The 19,177-nt window shown below is 53.7% G+C and overlaps 1 protein-coding gene across 1 annotated transcript; it reads left to right on the forward strand.

Annotated features, from left to right (window-relative positions):
• Window positions 1–13,344: 13,344 nt before the first annotated feature.
• On the forward strand, window positions 13,345–15,235 carry LOC129824575 (histidine-rich glycoprotein-like). Its single transcript, XM_055884266.1, has 2 exons — window positions 13,345–13,353; window positions 14,015–15,235. Exons 1-2 carry the CDS (start codon window positions 13,345–13,347, stop codon window positions 15,233–15,235), a joined length of 1,230 nt encoding a protein of 409 aa, XP_055740241.1.
• Window positions 15,236–19,177: the final 3,942 nt, after the last annotated feature.

Here is a 19,177-nt window from a genome sequence, read left to right on the forward strand (position 1 = left end):
TCTGTTCTGGTCCTTTATCCCCAGTCTCTCCGTTGTCGTTAGATGATGTTTGAAACAACGGTACTAAGATGAGAACAACTCTGTTCTCTTATCTTCATCTGGCTGGTGGTGTTATATGAGAGGGAGGTTTGGTTGTGTTGTTAAAGTAGAGGTCCTGTGTGTCAGTCATGGTTCTACGGCTGGTCTGTGTTATCTGTAGGTCAAATGAACTGTGCCTTCAGTTGAATGGACCCGGACAGACTGGAGAGTTGAATGGACCCGGACAGACTGGAGAGTTGAATGGACCCGGACAGACTGGAGAGTTGAATGGACCCGGACAGACTGGAGAGTTGAATGGACCCGGACAGACTGGAGAGTTGAATGGACCCGGACAGACTGGAGAGTTGAATGGACCCGGACAGACTGGAGAGTTGAATGGACCCGGACAGACTGGAGAGATGAATGGACCCGGACAGACTGGACCCGGACAGACTGGAGAGATGAATGGACCCGGACAGACTGGAGAGATGAATGGACCCGGACAGACTGGAGAGATGAATGGACCCGGACAGACTGGACCCGGACAGACTGGAGAGTTGAATGGACCCGGACAGACTGGACCCGGACAGACTGGAGAGATGAATGGACCCGGACAGACTGGAGAGATGAATGGACCCGGACAGACTGGAGAGTTGAATGGACCCGGACAGACTGGAGAGATGAATGGACCCGGACAGACTGGAGAGATGAATGGACCCGGACAGACTGGAGAGTTGAATGGACCCGGACAGACTGGAGAGATGAATGGACCCGGACAGACTGGAGAGATGAATGGACCCGGACAGACTGGACCCGGACAGACTGGAGAGATGAATGGACCCGGACAGACTGGAGAGATGAATGGACCCGGACAGACTGGTGAGATGAATGGACCCGGACAGACTGGAGAGTTGAATGGACCCGGACAGACTGGAGAGATGAATGGACCCGGACAGACTGGAGAGATGAATGGACCCGGACAGACTGGAGAGATGAATGGACCCGGACAGAATGGAGAGATGAATGGACCCGGACAGAATGGACCCGGACAGACTGGAGAGTTGAATGGACCCGGACAGACTGGAGAGATGAATGGACCCGGACAGACTGGAGAGATGACTGGACCCGGACAGACTGGAGAGTTGAATGGACCCGGACAGACTGGAGAGATGAATGGACCCGGACAGACTGGAGAGTTGAATGGACCCGGACAGACTGGACCCGGACAGACTGGAGAGATGAATGGACCCGGACAGACTGGAGAGATGAATGGACCCGGACAGACTGGGGAGTTGAATGGACCCGGACAGACTGGAGAATTGAATGGACCCGGACAGACTGGAGAGATGAATGGACCCGGACAGACTGGACCCGGACAGACTGGAGAGATGAATGGACCCGGACAGACTGGAGCGATGAATGGACCCGGACAGACTGGAGAGATGAATGGACCCGGACAGACTGGAGAGTTGAATGGACCCGGACAGACTGGACCCGGACAGACTGGAGAGATGAATGGACCCGGACAGACTGGAGAGATGAATGGACCCGGACAGACTGGAGAGTTGAATGGACCCGGACAGACTGGAGAATTGAATGGACCCGGACAGACTGGAGAGATGAATGGACCCGGACAGACTGGACCCGGACAGACTGGAGAGATGAATGGACCCGGACAGACTGGAGAGTTGAATGGACCCGGACAGACTGGAGAGATGAATGGACCCGGACAGACTGGAGAGATGAATGGACCCGGACAGACTGGAGAGATGAATGGACCCGGACAGACTGGAGAGATGAATGGACCCGGACAGACTGGACCCGGACAGACTGGAGAGATGAATGGACCCGGACAGACTGGAGAGTTGAATGGACCCGGACAGACTGGAGAGTTGAATGGACCCGGACAGACTGGAGAGATGAATGGACCCGGACAGACTGGAGAGTTGAATGGACCCGGACAGACTGGACCCGGACAGACTGGAGAGTTGAATGGACCCGGACAGACTGGACCCGGACAGACTGGAGAGTTGAATGGACCCGGACAGACTGGAGAGATGAATGGACCCGGACAGACTGGAGCGATGAATGGACCCGGACAGACTGGAGAGATGACTGGACCCGGACAGACTGGACCCGGACAGACTGGAGAGTTGAATGGACCCGGACAGACTGGAGAGATGACTGGACCCGGACAGACTGGACCCGGACAGACTGGAGAGTTGAATGGACCCGGACAGACTGGAGAGATGAATGGACCCGGACAGACTGGACCCGGACAGACTGGAGAGTTGAATGGACCCGGACAGACTGGAGAGTTGAATGGACCTGGACAGACTGGACCCGGACAGACTGGAGAGTTGAATGGACCCGGACAGACTGGAGAGATGAATGAACCCGGACAGACTGGACCCGGACAGACTGGAGAGTTGAATGGACCCGGACAGACTGGAGAGTTGAATGGACCCGGACAGACTGGAGAGTTGACTGGACCCGGACAGACTGGACCCGGACAGACTGGAGAGTTGAATGGACCCGGACAGACTGGAGAGATGAATGGACCCGGACAGACTGGAGAGATGAATGGACCCGGACAGACTGGGGAGTTGAATGGACCCGGACAGACTGGAGAATTGAATGGACCCGGACAGACTGGAGAGATGAATGGACCCGGACAGACTGGACCCGGACAGACTGGAGAGATGAATGGACCCGGACAGACTGGAGCGATGAATGGACCCGGACAGACTGGAGAGATGAATGGACCCGGACAGACTGGAGAGTTGAATGGACCCGGACAGACTGGACCCGGACAGACTGGAGAGATGAATGGACCCGGACAGACTGGAGAGATGAATGGACCCGGACAGACTGGAGAGTTGAATGGACCCGGACAGACTGGAGAATTGAATGGACCCGGACAGACTGGAGAGATGAATGGACCCGGACAGACTGGACCCGGACAGACTGGAGAGATGAATGGACCCGGACAGACTGGAGAGTTGAAAGGACCCGGACAGACTGGAGAGATGAATGGACCCGGACAGACTGGAGAGATGAATGGACCCGGACAGACTGGAGAGATGAATGGACCCGGACAGACTGGAGAGATGAATGGACCCGGACAGACTGGACCCGGACAGACTGGAGAGATGAATGGACCCGGACAGACTGGAGAGTTGAATGGACCCGGACAGACTGGAGAGTTGAATGGACCCGGACAGACTGGAGAGATGAATGGACCCGGACAGACTGGAGAGTTGAATGGACCCGGACAGACTGGACCCGGACAGACTGGAGAGTTGAATGGACCCGGACAGACTGGACCCGGACAGACTGGAGAGTTGAATGGACCCGGACAGACTGGAGAGATGAATGGACCCGGACAGACTGGAGCGATGAATGGACCCGGACAGACTGGAGAGATGACTGGACCCGGACAGACTGGAGAGTTGAATGGACCCGGACAGACTGGAGAGATGACTGGACCCGGACAGACTGGACCCGGACAGACTGGAGAGTTGAATGGACCCGGACAGACTGGAGAGATGAATGAACCCGGACAGACTGGAGAGTTGAATGGACCCGGACAGACTGGAGAGTTGAATGGACCTGGACAGACTGGACCCGGACAGACTGGAGAGTTGAATGGACCCGGACAGACTGGAGAGATGAATGGACCCGGACAGACTGGACCCGGACAGACTGGAGAGTTGAATGGACCCGGACAGACTGGAGAGTTGAATGGACCCGGACAGACTGGAGAGTTGAATGGACCCGGACAGACTGGACCCGGACAGACTGGAGAGTTGAATGGACCCGGACAGACTGGAGAGATGAATGGACCCGGACAGACTGGACCCGGACAGACTGGAGAGTTGAATGGACCCGGACAGACTGGACCCGGACAGACTGAAGAGTTGAATGGACCCGGACAGACTGGAGAGTTGAATGGACCCGGACAGACTGGAGAGTTGAATGGACCCGGACAGACTGGACCCGGACAGACTGGAGAGTTGAATGGACCCGGACAGACTGGACCCGGACAGACTGGAGAGTTGAATGGACCCGGACAGACTGGAGAGTTGAATGGACCCGGACAGACTGGACCCGGACAGACTGGAGAGATGAATGGACCCGGACAGACTGGAGAGATGAATGGACCCGGACAGACTGGAGAGTTGAATGGACCCGGACAGACTGGACCCGGACAGACTGGAGAGTTGAATGGACCCGGACAGACTGGAGAGATGAATGGACCCGGACAGACTGGAGAGATGAATGGACCCGGACAGACTGGAGAGATGAATGGACCCGGACAGACTGGAGAGTTGAATGGACCCGGACAGACTGGAGAGTTGAATGGAGAGTTGTGACGTCATGTAAAACAAGGAGTTAGAATGTTCCTCTCAGCTGCTGTATCAGGAGGTCTGGTCTGGTTTAGAAAATAGTAGGCAGATAAAGGTCATATGAAAACCCTTGTATGTTATTGATCATATTAAAGCATGTAACTTGCAGAATCAGAGTTGAAATGTTTCTCTTAGCTGCTATGTCAATATGTTTACTTGTACCAAACACCAACACTGGTCAGTAGCCTAGTAGCCTAGCCTCTACTCTGCTCCATGGGGCTGGTCAGGTCTGGAGTGATGCTAGCTAGCCTCTACTCTGCTCCATGGGGCTGGTCAGGTCTGGAGTGATGCTAGCTAGCCTCTACTCTGCTCCATGGCGCTGGTCAGGTCTGGAGTGATGCTAGCTAGCCTCTACTCTGCTCCATAGGGCTGGTCAGGTCTGGAGTGATGCTAGCTAGCCTCTACTCTGCTCCATAGGGCTGGTCAGGTCTGAAGGGATGCTAGCTAGCCTCTACTCTGCTCCATGGGGCTGGTCAGGTCTGGAGGGATGCTAGCTAGCCTCTACTCTGCTCCATGGGGCTGGTCAGGTCTGCAGTGATGCTAGCTAGCCTCTACTCTGCTCCATGGGGCTGGTCAGGTCTGGAGTGATGCTAGCTAGCCTCTACTCTGCTCCATGGGGCTGGTCAGGTCTGGAGTGATGCTAGCTAGCCTCTACTCTGCTCCATGGGGCTGGTCAGGTCTGGAGTGATGCTAGCTAGCCTCTACTCTGCTCCATAGGGCTGGTCAGGTCTGGAGTGATGCTCGCTAGCCTCTACTCTGCTCCATGGGGCTGGTCAGGTCTGGAGTGATGCTAGCTAGCCTCTACTCTGCTCCATAGGGCTGGTCAGGTCTGGAGTGATGCTAGCTAGCCTCTACTCTGCTCCATGGGGCTGGTCAGGTCTGGAGTGATGCTAGCTAGCCTCTACTCTGCTCCATGGGGCTGGTCAGGTCTGGAGTGATACTAGCTAGCCTCTACTCTGCTCCATAGGGCTGGTCAGGTCTGGAGTGATTCTCGCTAGCCTCTACTCTGCTCCATGGGGCTGGTCAGGTCTGGAGTGATGCTCGCTAGCCTCTACTCTGCTCCATGGGGCTGGTCAGGTCTGGAGTGATACTAGCTAGCCTCTACTCTGCTCCATAGGGCTGGTCAGGTCTGGAGTGATGCTCGCTAGCCTCTACTCTGCTCCATGGGGCTGGTCAGGTCTGGAGTGATGCTAGCTAGCCTCTACTCTGCTCCATAGGGCTGGTCAGGTCTGGAGTGATCCTAGCTAGCCTCTACTCTGCTCCATGGCGCTGGTCAGGTCTGGAGTGATGCTAGCTAGCCTCTACTCTGCTCCATGGGGCTGGTCAGGTCTGGAGTGATGCTAGCTAGCCTCTACTCTGCTCCATAGGGCTGGTCAGGTCTGGAGTGATGCTCGCTAGCCTCTACTCTGCTCCATGGGGCTGGTCAGGTCTGGAGTGATGCTAGCTATTCTCTACTCTGCTCCATAGGGCTGGTCAGGTCTGGAGTGATGCTAGCTATTCTCTACTCTGCTCCATAGGGCTGGTCAGGTCTGGAGTGATGCTAGCTAGCCTCTACTCTGCTCCATGGGGCTTGTCAGGTCTGGAGTGATGCTAGCTAGCCTCTACTCTGCTCCATAGGGCTGGTCAGGTCTGGAGTGATGCTAGCTAGCCTCTACTCTGCTCCATGGGGCTGGTCAGGTCTGGAGTGATGCTAGCTAGCCTCTACTCTGCTCCATAGGGCTGGTCAGGTCTGGAGTGATGCTCGCTAGCCTCTACTCTGCTCCATGGGGCTGGTCAGGTGTGGAGTGATGCTAGCTAGCCTCTACTCTGCTCCATAGGCCTGGTCAGGTCTGGAGTGATACTAGCTAGCCTCTACTCTGCTCCATGGGGCTGGTCAGGTCTGGAGTGATGCTAGCTAGCCTCTACTCTGCTCCATGGGGCTGGTCAGGTCTGGAGTGATGCTAGCTAGCCTCTACTCTGCTCCACAGGGCTGGTCAGGTCTGGAGTGATGCTAGCTAGCCTCTACTCTGCTCCATGGGGCTGGTCAGGTCTGGAGTGATGCTAGCTAGCCTCTACTCTGCTCCATGGGGCTGGTCAGGTCTGGAGTGATGCTAGCTAGCCTCTACTCTGCTCCACAGGGCTGGTCAGGTCTGGAGTGATGCTAGCTAGCCTCTACTCTGCTCCATGGGGCTTGTCAGGTCTGAAGGGATGCTAGCTAGCCTCTACTCTGCTCCATAGGGCTGGTCAGGTCTGGAGTGATTCTCGCTAGCCTCTACTCTGCTCCATGGGGCTGGTCAGGTCTGGAGTGATGCTAGCTAGCCTCTACTCTGCTCCATAGGGCTGGTCAGGTCTGGAGTGATGCTAGCTAGCCTCTACTCTGCTCCATAGGGCTGGTCAGGTCTGGAGTGATGCTAGCTAGCCTCTACTCTGCTCCATGGGGCTTGTCAGGTCTGAAGGGATGCTAGCTAGCCTCTACTCTGCTCCATAGGGCTGGTCAGGTCTGGAGTGATTCTCGCTAGCCTCTACTCTGCTCCATGGGGCTGGTCAGGTCTGGAGTGATGCTAGCTAGCCTCTACTCTGCTCCATAGGGCTGGTCAGGTCTGGAGTGATGCTAGCTAGCCTCTACTCTGCTCCATAGGGCTGGTCAGGTCTGGAGTGATGCTAGCTAGCCTCTACTCTGCTCCATAGGGCTGGTCAGGTCTGGAGTGATACTAGCTAGTCTCTACTCTGCTCCATAGGGCTGGTCAGGTCTGGAGGGATGCTAGCTAGCCTCTACTCTGCTCCATTGGGCTGGTCAGGTCTGGAGTGATGCTAGCTAGCCTCTACTCTGCTCCATAGGGCTGGTCAGGTCTGGAGTGATGCTAGCTAGCCTCTACTCTGCTCCATAGGGCTGGTCAGGTCTGGAGTGATGCTAGCTAGCCTCTACTCTACTCCATGGGGCTGGTCAGGTCTGGAGTGATGCTAGCTAGCCTCTACTCTACTCCTGTTCAGGTGGGAGGGGAAGGAGAGAAGAGGAGGGTAAGGAGAGAAGAGGAGGAGGGTAAGGAGAGAAGAGGAGGGGAAGGAGAGAGGAGGAGGGGAAGGAGAGAAGAGGAGGGGAAGGAGAAGAGGAGGAGGGAAGGAGAGAGGAGGAGGGGAAGGAGAGAGGAGGAGGGGAAGGAGAGAGGAGGAGGGGAAGGAGAGAGGAGGAGGGGAAGGAGAGAGGAGGAGGGGAAGGAGAGAGGAGGAGGAGGGGAAGGAGAGAAGAGGAGGAGGGGAAGGAGAGAGGAGGAGGGGAAGGAGAGAGGAGGAGGGGAAGGAGAGAGGAGGAGGAGGGGAAGGAGAGAGGAGGAGGGGAAGGAGAGAGGAGGAGGAGGGGAAGGAGAGAGGAGGAGGGTAAGGAGAGAGGAGGAGGGGAAGGAGAGAGGAGGAGGGGAAGGAGAGAGGAGGAGGAGGGGAAGGAGAGAAGAGGAGGAGGGGAAGGAGAGAAGAGGAGGGGAAGGAGAGAGGAGGAGGGGAAGGAGAGAAGAGGAGGAGGGGAAGGAGAGAGGAGGAGGGGAAGGAGAGAGGAGGAGGAGGGGAAGGAGAGAGGAGGAGGAGGGGAAGGAGAGAGGAGGAGGGGAAGGAGAGAGGAGGAGGGGAAGGAGAGAAGAGGAGGAGGGGAAGGAGAGAGGAGGAGGAGGGGAAGGAGAGAGGAGGAGGGGAAGGAGAGAGGAGGAGGGGAAGGAGAGAGGAGGAGGGGAAGGAGAGAGGAGGAGGGGAAGGAGAGAAGAGGAGGGGAAGGAGAGAGGAGGAGGGGAAGGAGAGAAGAGGAGGAGGGGAAGGAGAGAAGAGGAGGGGAAGGAGAGAGGAGGAGGGGAAGGAGAGAGGAGGAGGGGAAGGAGAGAGGAGGAGGAGGGGAAGGAGAGAGGAGGAGGGGAAGGAGAGAAGAGGAGGGGAAGGAGAGAGGAGGAGGGGAAGGAGAGAAGAGGAGGGGAAGGAGAGAGGAGGAGGGTAAGGAGAGAAGAGGAGGGGAAGGAGAGAAGAGGAGGGTAAGGAGAGAAGAGGAGGGGAAGGAGAGAGGAGGAGGGGAAGGAGAGAGGAGGAGGGGAAGGAGAGAGGAGGAGGAGGGAAGGAGAGAAGAGGAGGGAAGGAGAGAGGAGGAGGAGGGGAAGGAGAGAGGAGGAGGGTAAGGAGAGAGGAGGAGGGGAAGGAGAGAGGAGGAGGGGAAGGAGAGAGGAGGAGGGGAAGGAGAGAGGAGGAGGGGAAGGAGAGAGGAGGAGGGGAAGGAGAGAAGAGGAGGGGAAGGAGAGAGGAGGAGGGGAAGGAGAGAGGAGGAGGGGAAGGAGAGAGGAGGAGGGGAAGGAGAGAAGAGGAGGAGGGGAAGGAGAGAAGAGGAGGGGAATGAGAGAGGAGGAGGGGAAGGAGAGAGGAGGAGGGGAAGGAGAGAGGAGGAGGGGAAGGAGAGAGGAGGAGGGGAAGGAGAGAAGAGGAGGAGGGGAAGGAGAGAAGAGGAGGAGGGAAGGAGAGAGGAGGAGGGGAAGGAGAGAGGAGGAGGGGAAGGAGAGAGGAGGAGGAGGGGAAGGAGAGGAGGAGGGGAAGGAGAGAGGAGGAGGGGAAGGAGAGAGGAGGAGGGGAAGGAGAGAGGAGGAGGGGAAGGAGAGAGGAGGAGGAGGGGAAGGAGAGAGGAGGAGGGGAAGGAGAGAGGAGGAGGGGAAGGAGAGAGGAGGAGGGGAAGGAGAGAGGAGGAGGAGGGGAAGGAGAGAAGAGGAGGGAAGGAGAGAGGAGGAGGGGAAGGAGAGAGGAGGAGGGGAAGGAGAGAGGAGGAGGAGGGGAAGGAGAGAGGAGGAGGGGAAGGAGAGAGGAGGAGGGGAAGGAGAGAGGAGGAGGAGGGTAAGGAGAGAAGAGGAGGGGAAGGAGAGAGGAGGAGGGGAAGGAGAGAAGAGGAGGGGAAGGAGAGAAGAGGAGGGGAAGGAGAGAGGAGGAGGAGGGTAAGGAGAGAGGAGGAGGGGAAGGAGAGAGGAGGAGGGAAGGAGAGAAGAGGAGGGGAAGAGAGAGGAGGAGGGGAAGGAGAGAGGAGGAGGGGAAGGAGAGAGGAGGAGGGGAAGGAGAGAAGAGGAGGGGAAGGAGAGAGGAGGAGGGGAAGGAGAGAGGAGGAGGGGAAGGAGAGAGGAGGAGGGGAAGGAGAGAGGAGGAGGGGAAGGAGAGAGGAGGAGGGGAAGGAGAGAGGAGGAGGGGAAGGAGAGAGGAGGAGGGGAAGGAGAGAAGAGGAGGAGGGTAAGGAGAGAGGAGGAGGGGAAGGAGAGAGGAGGAGGAGGGGAAGGAGAGAAGAGGAGGAGGGGAAGGAGAGAGGAGGAGGGGAAGGAGAGAGGAGGAGGAGGGTAAGGAGAGAGGAGGAGGGGAAGGAGAGAGGAGGAGGGGAAGGAGAGAGGAGGAGGGGAAGGAGAGAGGAGGAGGGGAAGGAGAGAGGAGGAGGGGAAGGAGAGAGGAGGAGGAGGGGAAGGAGAGAAGAGGAGGAGGGGAAGGAGAGAGGAGGAGGAGGGGAAGGAGAGAGGAGGAGGGGAAGGAGAGAGGAGGAGGGGAAGGAGAGAGGAGGAGGGGAAGGAGAGAAGAGGAGGGGAAGGAGAGGAGGAGGAGGGGAAGGAGAGAAGAGGAGGGGAAGGAGAGAGGAGGAGGGGAAGGAGAGAGGAGGAGGAGGGGAAGGAGAGAAGAGGAGGAGGGTAAGGAGAGAGGAGGAGGGGAAGGAGAGAGGAGGAGGGGAAGGAGAGAGGAGGAGGGGAAGGAGAGAAGAGGAGGGGAAGGGAGAGGAGGAGGGGAAGGAGAGAGGAGGAGGGGGGGAAGGAGAGAAGAGGAGGAGGGTAAGGAGAGAGGAGGAGGGGAAGGAGAGAGGAGGAGGGGAAGGAGAGAGGAGGAGGGTAAGGAGAGAGGAGGAGGGGAAGGAGAGAGGAGGAGGGGAAGGAGAGAAGAGGAGGGGAAGGAGAGAAGAGGAGGGGAAGGAGAGAGGAGGAGGGGAATGAGAGAGGAGGAGGGGAAGGAGAGAGGAGGAGGGGAAGGAGAGAGGAGGAGGGGAAGGAGAGAGGAGGAGGGGAAGGAGAGAGGAGGAGGGTAAGGAGAGAGGAGGAGGGGAAGGAGAGAGGAGGAGGGAAGGAGAGAGGAGAGGGAGAGAGAGGAGGAGGGAAGGAGAGAGGAGGAGGGGAAGGAGAGAAGAGGAGGGGAAGGAGAGAGGAGGAGGGGAAGGAGAGAGGAGGAGGGGAAGGAGAGAGGAGGAGGGGAAGGAGAGAAGAGGAGGGGAAGGAGAGAGGAGGAGGGGAAGGAGAGAGGAGGAGGGGAAGGAGAGAGGAGGAGGGGAAGGAGAGAGGAGGAGGGGAAGGAGGAAGAGGAGGAGGGGAAGGAGAGAAGAGGAGGGGAATGAGAGAGGAGGAGGGGAAGGAGAGAGGAGGAGGGGAAGGAGAGAGGAGAGGGGAAGGAGAGAGGAGGAGGAGGGGAAGGAGAGAGGAGGAGGAGGGGAATGAGAGAAGAGGAGGAGGGGAAGGAGAGAGGAGGAGGAGGGGAAGGAGAGAGGAGGAGGGGAATGAGAGAGGAGGAGGGAGGAGAGAGGAGGAGGGGAAGGAGAGAGGAGGAGGGGAAGAGAGAAGAGGAGGAGGGGAAGGAGAGAAGAGGAGGAGGGGAAGGAGAGAAGAGGAGGGAAGGAGAGAAGAGGAGGGGAAGGAGAGAGGAGGAGGGGAAGGAGAGAGGAGGAGGGGAAGGAGAGAGGAGGAGGGGAAGGAGAGAAGAGGAGGGGAAGGAGAGAGGAGGAGGAGGGTAAGGAGAGAGGAGGAGGGGAAGGAGAGAAGAGGAGGGGAAGGAGAGAGGAGGAGGAGGGTAAGGAGAGAGGAGGAGGGGAAGGAGAGAGGAGGAGGGGAAGGAGAGAAGAGGAGGGGAAGGAGAGAAGAGGAGGGGAAGGAGAGAGGAGGAGGAGGGGAAGGAGAGAGGAGGAGGGGAAGGAGAGAGGAGGAGGGGAAGGAGAGAGGAGGAGGGGAAGGAGAGAGAGGAGGGGAAGGAGAGAGGAGGAGGGGAAGGAGAGAGGAGGAGGGGAAGGAGAGAGGAGGAGGGGAAGGAGAGAGGAGGAGGGGAAGAGAGAGAGGAGGAGGGGAAGGAGAGAAGAGGAGGGGAATGAGAGAGGAGGAGGGGAAGGAGAGAGGAGGAGGGGAAGGAGAGAGGAGGAGGGGAAGGAGAGAGGAGGAGGAGGGGAAGGAGAGAGGAGGAGGAGGGGAATGAGAGAGAGGAGGAGGGGAAGGAGAGAGGGAGGAGGGGAAGGAGAGAGGAGGAGGGGAATGAGAGAGGAGGAGGGGAAGGAGAGAGGAGGAGGGGAAGGAGAGAGGAGGAGGGGAAGGAGAGAAGAGGAGGAGGGGAAGGAGAGAAGAGGAGGAGGGGAAGGAGAGAAGAGGAGGGGAAGGAGAGAAGAGGAGGGGAAGGAGAGAGGAGGAGGGGAAGGAGAGAGGAGGAGGGGAAGGAGAGAGGAGGAGGGGAAGGAGAGAAGAGGAGGGGAAGGAGAGAGGAGGAGGAGGGTAAGGAGAGAGGAGGAGGGGAAGGAGAGAAGAGGAGGGGAAGGAGAGAGGAGGAGGAGGGTAAGGAGAGAGGAGGAGGGGAAGGAGAGAGGAGGAGGGGAAGGAGAGAAGAGGAGGGGAAGGAGAGAAGAGGAGGGGAAGGAGAGAGGAGGAGGAGGGGAAGGAGAGAGGAGGAGGGGAAGGAGAGAGGAGGAGGGGAAGGAGAGAGGAGGAGGGGAAGGAGAGAAGAGGAGGGGAAGGAGAGAGGAGGAGGGGAAGGAGAGAGGAGGAGGGGAAGGAGAGAGGAGGAGGGGAAGGAGAGAGGAGGAGGGGAAGGAGAGAGGAGGAGGGGAAGGAGAGAAGAGGAGGGGAAGGAGAGAAGAGGAGGGGAAGGAGAGAGGAGGAGGAGGGGAAGGAGAGAGGAGGAGGGTAAGGAGAGAGGAGGAGGGGAAGGAGAGAGGAGGAGGAGGGGAAGGAGAGAGGAGGAGGGGAAGGAGAGAAGAGGAGGAGGGGAAGGAGAGAGGAGGAGGAGGGGAAGGAGAGAGGAGGAGGGGAATGAGAGAGGAGGAGGGGAAGGAGAGAGGAGGAGGGGAAGGAGAGAGGAGGAGGGGAAGGAGAGAGGAGGAGGGGAAGGAGAGAGGAGGAGGGGAAGGAGAGAAGAGGAGGAGGGGAAGGAGAGAAGAGGAGGGGAAGGAGAGAGGAGGAGGGGAAGGAGAGAAGAGGAGGGGAAGGAGAGAGGAGGAGGGTAAGGAGAGAGGAGGAGGGGAAGGAGAGAAGAGGAGGGGAAGGAGAGAGGAGGAGGGGAAGGAGAGAGGAGGAGGGGAAGGAGAGAGGAGGAGGGGAAGGAGAGAGGAGGAGGGGAAGGAGAGAAGAGGAGGGGAAGGAGAGAGGAGGAGGGGAAGGAGAGAGGAGGAGGGGAAGGAGAGAAGAGGAGGAGGGGAAGGAGAGAGGAGGAGGGGAAGGAGAGAAGAGGAGGGGAAGGAGAGAAGAGGAGGGGAAGGAGAGAGGAGGAGGGGAAGGAGAGAGGAGGAGGGGAAGGAGAGAGGAGGAGGGGAAGGAGAGAGGAGGAGGGGAAGGAGAGAGGAGGAGGGTAAGGAGAGAGGAGGAGGGGAAGGAGAGAGGAGGAGGGGAAGGAGAGAGGAGGAGGGGAAGGAGAGAAGAGGAGGGGAAGGAGAGAGGAGGAGGGGAAGGAGAGAGGAGGAGGGGAAGGAGAGAAGAGGAGGAGGGGAAGGAGAGAGGAGGAGGGGAAGGAGAGAGGAGGAGGGGAAGGAGAGAGGAGGAGGAGGGGAAGGAGAGAGGAGGAGGAGGGGAAGGAGAGAGGAGGAGGGGAAGGAGAGAGGAGGAGGGGAAGGAGAGAGGAGGAGGGGAAGGAGAGAGTATTCTACAAATGGCTGTGTAATTATGATGTTCCACTCCGGTCTCTCCTACAGTCAGATCATCAGAACTTTGTTTCCATGGAGACCGTCAGTTTTGAGCTCTCCAGCTTTGTGTCATTGACTTCAATTAGAGAGATGCACTGCCTGGAGAGACAGAGACAGAGACAGAGACAGACTCCTAAAACAGTCATAGCTTGTTTGAAATGAACTTAGCTAGCTGCCAGCCACCGTAGCAGGTCACTATGTTTAGTGATTTAACCTTGATTATCCCCACTCATTGTCCCACTGCTCCCTGTCCGTGTGTGTGTGTCTGCACCACTCAACCTAAATCAGAAACAGAGATAAAGGGTTAATAGAGAGAAGCTGCAGCATTAACCATCTAATTACTTTAACATTAACCATCTAATTACTTTAACATGAACATTACCCTTCTAATTACTGCAGAATTAAGCTACGACAGGGGTGATCCACATTAGATCTCAGCACTGCAAACAATAGAACAGATTCTACTTGGTATTTTTCCCTGGCAACAGACAGACAGCCTTTAGATAGCAGTTCCCCTACCACCAGTTCTACTACCACCAGTTCCACTACCACCAGTTCCCCTACCACCAGTTCTACTACCACCAGTTCCACTACCACCAGTTCCACTACCACCAGTTCTACTACCACCAGTTCTCCTACCACCAGTTCCCCTACCACCAGTTCCCCTACCACCAGTTCCCCTAACCAGTTCCCCTACCACCAGTTCTACTACCACCAGTTCCACTACCACCAGTTCTACTACCACCAGTTCCACTACCACCAGTTCTACTACCACCAGTTCCCCTACCACCAGTTCCCCTACCACCAGTTCCCCTACCACCAGTTCTACTACCACCAGTTCTACTACCACCAGTTCCACTACCACCAGTTCCACTACCACCAGTTCCCCTACCACCAGTTCCACTACTACCAGTTCCACTACCACCAGTTCTACTACCACCAGTTCCCCTACCACCAGTTCTACTACCACCAGTTCCCCTACCACCAGTTCTACTACCACCAGTTCCACTACCACCAGTTCTACTACCACCAGTTCCCCTACCACCAGTTGCACTACCACCAGTTCCACTACCACCAGTTCTACTACCACCAGTTCCCCTACCACCAGTTCTACTACCACCAGTTCCACTACCACCAGTTCCCCTACCACCAGTTCTACTACCACCAGTTCCACTACCACCAGTTCCCCTACTACCAGTTCTACTACCACCAGTTCCACTACCACCAGTTCCCCTACCACCAGTTCTACTACCACCAGTTCCACTACCACCAGTTCTACTACCACCAGTTCCCCTACCACCAGTTCCCCTACCACCAGTTCCCCTACCACCAGTTCTACTACCACCAGTTCCCCTACCACCAGTTCTACTACCACCAGTTCTACCACCACCAGTTCTACTACCACCAGTTCCACTACCACCAGTTCTACTACCACCAATTCTACTACCACCAGTTCTACCACCACCAGTTCCACTACCACCAGTTCCCCTACCACCAGTTCCACTACCACCAGTTCTACTACCACCAGTTCTACTACCACCAGTTCCCCTACCACCAGTTCCACTACCACCAGTTCTACTACCACCAGTTCTACTACCACCAGTTCTACTACCACCAGTTCCCCTACCACCAGTTCCACTACCACCAGTTCTACTACCACCAGTTCCACTACCACCAGTTCTACTACCACCAGTTCTACTACCACCAGTTCTACTACCACCAGTTCCCCTACCACCAGTTCCCCTACCACCAGTTCTACTACCACCAGTTCTACTACCACCAGTTCTACTACCACCAGTTCTACTACCACCAGTTCCCCTACCACCAGTTCCCCTACCACCAGTTCTACTACCACCACCAGTTCCACTACCACCAGTTCCACTACCACCAGCACGACAACGACTCTTCACCCCCAGGAAGCTGAAAAGATTTGGCATGGCCCCTCAGATCTTCAAAACGGTCTACAGCTACACCATTGAGATCATCCTGACTGGCTGCATCACCACCTGGTACGGGAACTGCTGGCATCCGACCTCAAGGCGCTACAAATGGTAACGTGTACGGCCCAGGACATCACTGGGGCCGAGCTCCCTGCCATCCAGGACATCTATACCAGGCGGTGTCAGACTGTTCTTTCTGCTACTGCACAGTAAGCGGTACCGATGCATCAGTCCTGGAACCAACAGTTTTTACATCTTTTTATTGTTTAAGGGGTGAAGCAGCTTTAATATTGCAACTAGATTCTATCAATGTATCATCATCGTTTATAAATATATTTTTCTTTATTATTTTCCTCTAACCCTACAACCCCCTCCCCTAATTGGAGTAAACTTCTACTTCAGGCTTATACATACTATATACATTTTACAACACAGTATATTTTACATGAGTTATCTTTTTTTTGTTTTTAGTCCTGTCCTTCAGCAACCCATCCCATCTACGCTCAACCCATCCCATCTACAGTGCCTTCGGAAAGTATTCAGACCCTTTGACTTATTCCACATTTTGTTTACGGCCTTATTCTAACATGTATTAAATCTGGGTTTTTTCATCAATTTACACACAATACCCCATAAGAACAAAGCAAAAACTGTTTTTTTTGCTAGTTTACATAATTATTCTGACACTTTACTCAGTACTTTGTTGAAGCACCTTTGGCTGTGATTACCACCTCGAGTCTTCTTGGGTATGATGCTACAAGCTTGGCACACCTGTATTTGGGGAGTTTCTCCATTCTTCTCTGCAGATCCTCTCAAGCTCTGTCAGGTTGGGTGGGAGCAATGCTGCACAGCTGTTTTCAGGTCTCTCCAGAGATTTTAGATCGGGTTCAAGTCCGGGCTCTGGCTGGGTCGCTCAAGGACATTCAGAGACTTGTCCCGAAGCCACTCCTGCGTTGTCTTGGCTGTGTGCTTAGGGTTGTTATCCTGTTGGAAGGTGAAGCTTCGCCCCAGTCTGAGGTCCTGAGCGCTCTGGAGCAGATTTTCATTAAGAATCTCTCAGTACTTTGCTCTGTTCATCTTTGCCTTGATCCTGACTAGTCTCCCAGTCCCTGCTGCTGAAAAATATCCCCACAGCATTGTCATGTCGTGCCCTGGGGGTATCATAGCCCCCCCCCTCTCTCTCTCTCCACAGTTTTATAACTTAATGACAGGTCGTAAATTCCTGGAAGGGACCCTCTCCCCCTTTGGACATGCAGCATTGAGAGAGATAAAGAACTAGACTTGGCCAAACTCCTAAATCCCCAAAATGGGAGAATTAAACAATATTTCTACTTTTGAGAATGTGGGAATGCTCCGTGGACACTTAAGGGACAGTCATGTCGAGTTTCATTTGGTGATCTCACGAAGGACAGGAAACACACATAACCGTATCTCTTAATGTTGGGGATGGGGGCGCTGTTTAGACTATTTATGCTAATTTGGCTAATTTTTTAAACGGCTTCCCACAAAATCCTTGATCGTACAATATGCATATTATTATTATTATTGGATAGAAAACAGTCTATAGTTTCTATAGGAGTTGAAATTTTGTCTCTAAGTGGAACAGAGCCCATTCTACAGCAATTTCCCTGACATGGAGTCAGATTTGAGAAATGTTGGCCACTTTTCTGAAGTCAGTTAAAAGGGCACTGTCGTTGCTATGACTATACGGACACTTCTTACGTCTTCCCCTGGATGCCTTTACGTGATGACGATTCCAACGGGGTCGATTGCGCGTTCACAGGCCCTACAAATGAAAAAACCCTGAAGCTAGTCATTCTTTGGGAGCTGCGTCATGAGCCTAGAGGACACCGGCGCGCACCTGTTCCAAGCGTTAGTTTAGCCTGTTATATTTCTCCGGTCATCTTTTCACTCGTTATAGGAGTTAAAAACATCATAAAGTAGTTAATTTAAAGCGTTTTATAGCAATTTATATCCGTTTAGTGCGATTTTGGGACATTTATTTTTGCAACGATGTGAAAAGTTGGGCACGCTTTTCAGTTCATCCCGAACGCAGTTGACATTTCCACATGGCAAGAGGACAGCTTTCCTCCAAAAGACGATTTCTCCCAAGAAAGGATCCTTTGCCCAAGATACTGATGGAAGAACAGCTCAAGGTAGGACATTTTTATTATGATAAATCGTGTTTCTGTCGAAACATTTTAGTGGCTTAGGACGCCATGTTTTTTGACGTAGCTTCGCTTGGCGCAAATTGTATTGAAAAGTAAGGATAAATTAAAAAATGTAATAACGCAATTGTATTAAGAATTAAATTGTCTATCAATCCCTGTCCACCCTATATTTTTTAGTCACGTTTATGAGTATTTATGTATAAGAGTAGATCACTGTCTAAGTGGCGCAAGGACATTTTCTGACCAGCTGAGCTACATTTCACATTGTCTAACCATGATTTTGGTGGCTAAATATAAACATTTTCGATCAAACTCTATATGGATTGTGTAATATGATGTTACAGGAGTGTCATCGGAAGAATTCTGAGAAGGTTAGTGAAAAAATTAATATCTTTTGGCGATGTTGACTTTTATCGCTCACTTTGGCTAGAATCAATGCTGGGCTGCTAATTGCTATGTGCTAAGCTAATATAACGATTTATTGTGTTTTCGCTGTAAGACACTTAGAAAATCTGAAATATTGTCTGTATTCACAGGATCTGTGTCTTTCGATTCGTGTATGCTGTGTATTTTTACGAAATGTTTGATGATTAGTAGTTAGGTAAACACGTTGCTCATTGTAATTATTCTAGTCCATTTGTGATGGTGGGTGCAATTGTAAACTATGCCATATACCTGAAATATGCACTTTTTTCTAACAAAACCTATCCCATACCATAAATATGTTATCAGACTGTCATCTGATGAGTTTTTTTGTTGGTTAGGGGCTATAAATATCTTAGTTTAGTCGAATTGGTGATGGCTACTGGTGTTGGTGGACAAATAAAAGATGGTGGATTATGCTAATGTGTTTTTAGGTAATAGATGTACATCTTTACATATTGTGTCTTCCCTGTAAAACATTTTAAAAATCGGAAATGTTGACTGGATTCACAAGATCTGTGTCTTTCATTAGCTGTATTGGACTTTAATGTGTGAAAGTTAAATATTTAAAAAAAATATTTTTTTTGAATTTCGCGGCACTGGTTTTTCAGTGGGGGGGGGGGGGGGGTGTGCCGCTAGCGCCACGCTGATCCTAGACAGGTTAAAGTGTACATTTCCCAGGTTTACATCTACATTTTGTAAAACGTATGTGATTAAACATGAAACTATTCGTGAAAAGATGTAATGTGATATTAACCTTCTAAATGAGAGAATGGATTTTCATAGAACTGCCCCTTCTTTGACAGAGGATAAAACCCACTCCTGAAGACATTCACACCAGACCAAAACATGCCGGGTGATGCTGGTGTGTGAAGTGGTTTAAACTACAACATGCCAAAGAGACCCATGGTAAGCTGGACGTCTCGAATGGTTAACCTGTCTAGGATCAGCGTGGCGCTAGCGGCACACCCCCCCCCCCCCCACTGAAAAACCAGTGCCGCGAAATTCAAAAAAAATATTTTTTTTAAATATTTAACTTTCACACATTAAAGTCCAATACAGCTAATGAAAGACACAGATCTTATGAATCCAGTCAACATTTCCGATTTTTAAAATGTTTTACAGGGAAGACACAATATGTAAAGATGTACATCTATTACCTAAAAACACATTAGCATAATCCACCATCTTTTATTTGTCCACCAACACCAGTAGCCATCACCAATTCGGCTAAACTAAGATATTTATAGCCCCTAACCAACAAAAAAACTCATTAGATGACAGTCTGATAACATATTTATGGTATGGGATAGGTTTTGTTAGAAAAAAGTG

This window comes from Salvelinus fontinalis, chromosome 26 (genome assembly GCF_029448725.1).
Source record: "Salvelinus fontinalis isolate EN_2023a chromosome 26, ASM2944872v1, whole genome shotgun sequence".
NCBI classification, from domain to species: domain Eukaryota; kingdom Metazoa; phylum Chordata; class Actinopteri; order Salmoniformes; family Salmonidae; genus Salvelinus; species Salvelinus fontinalis.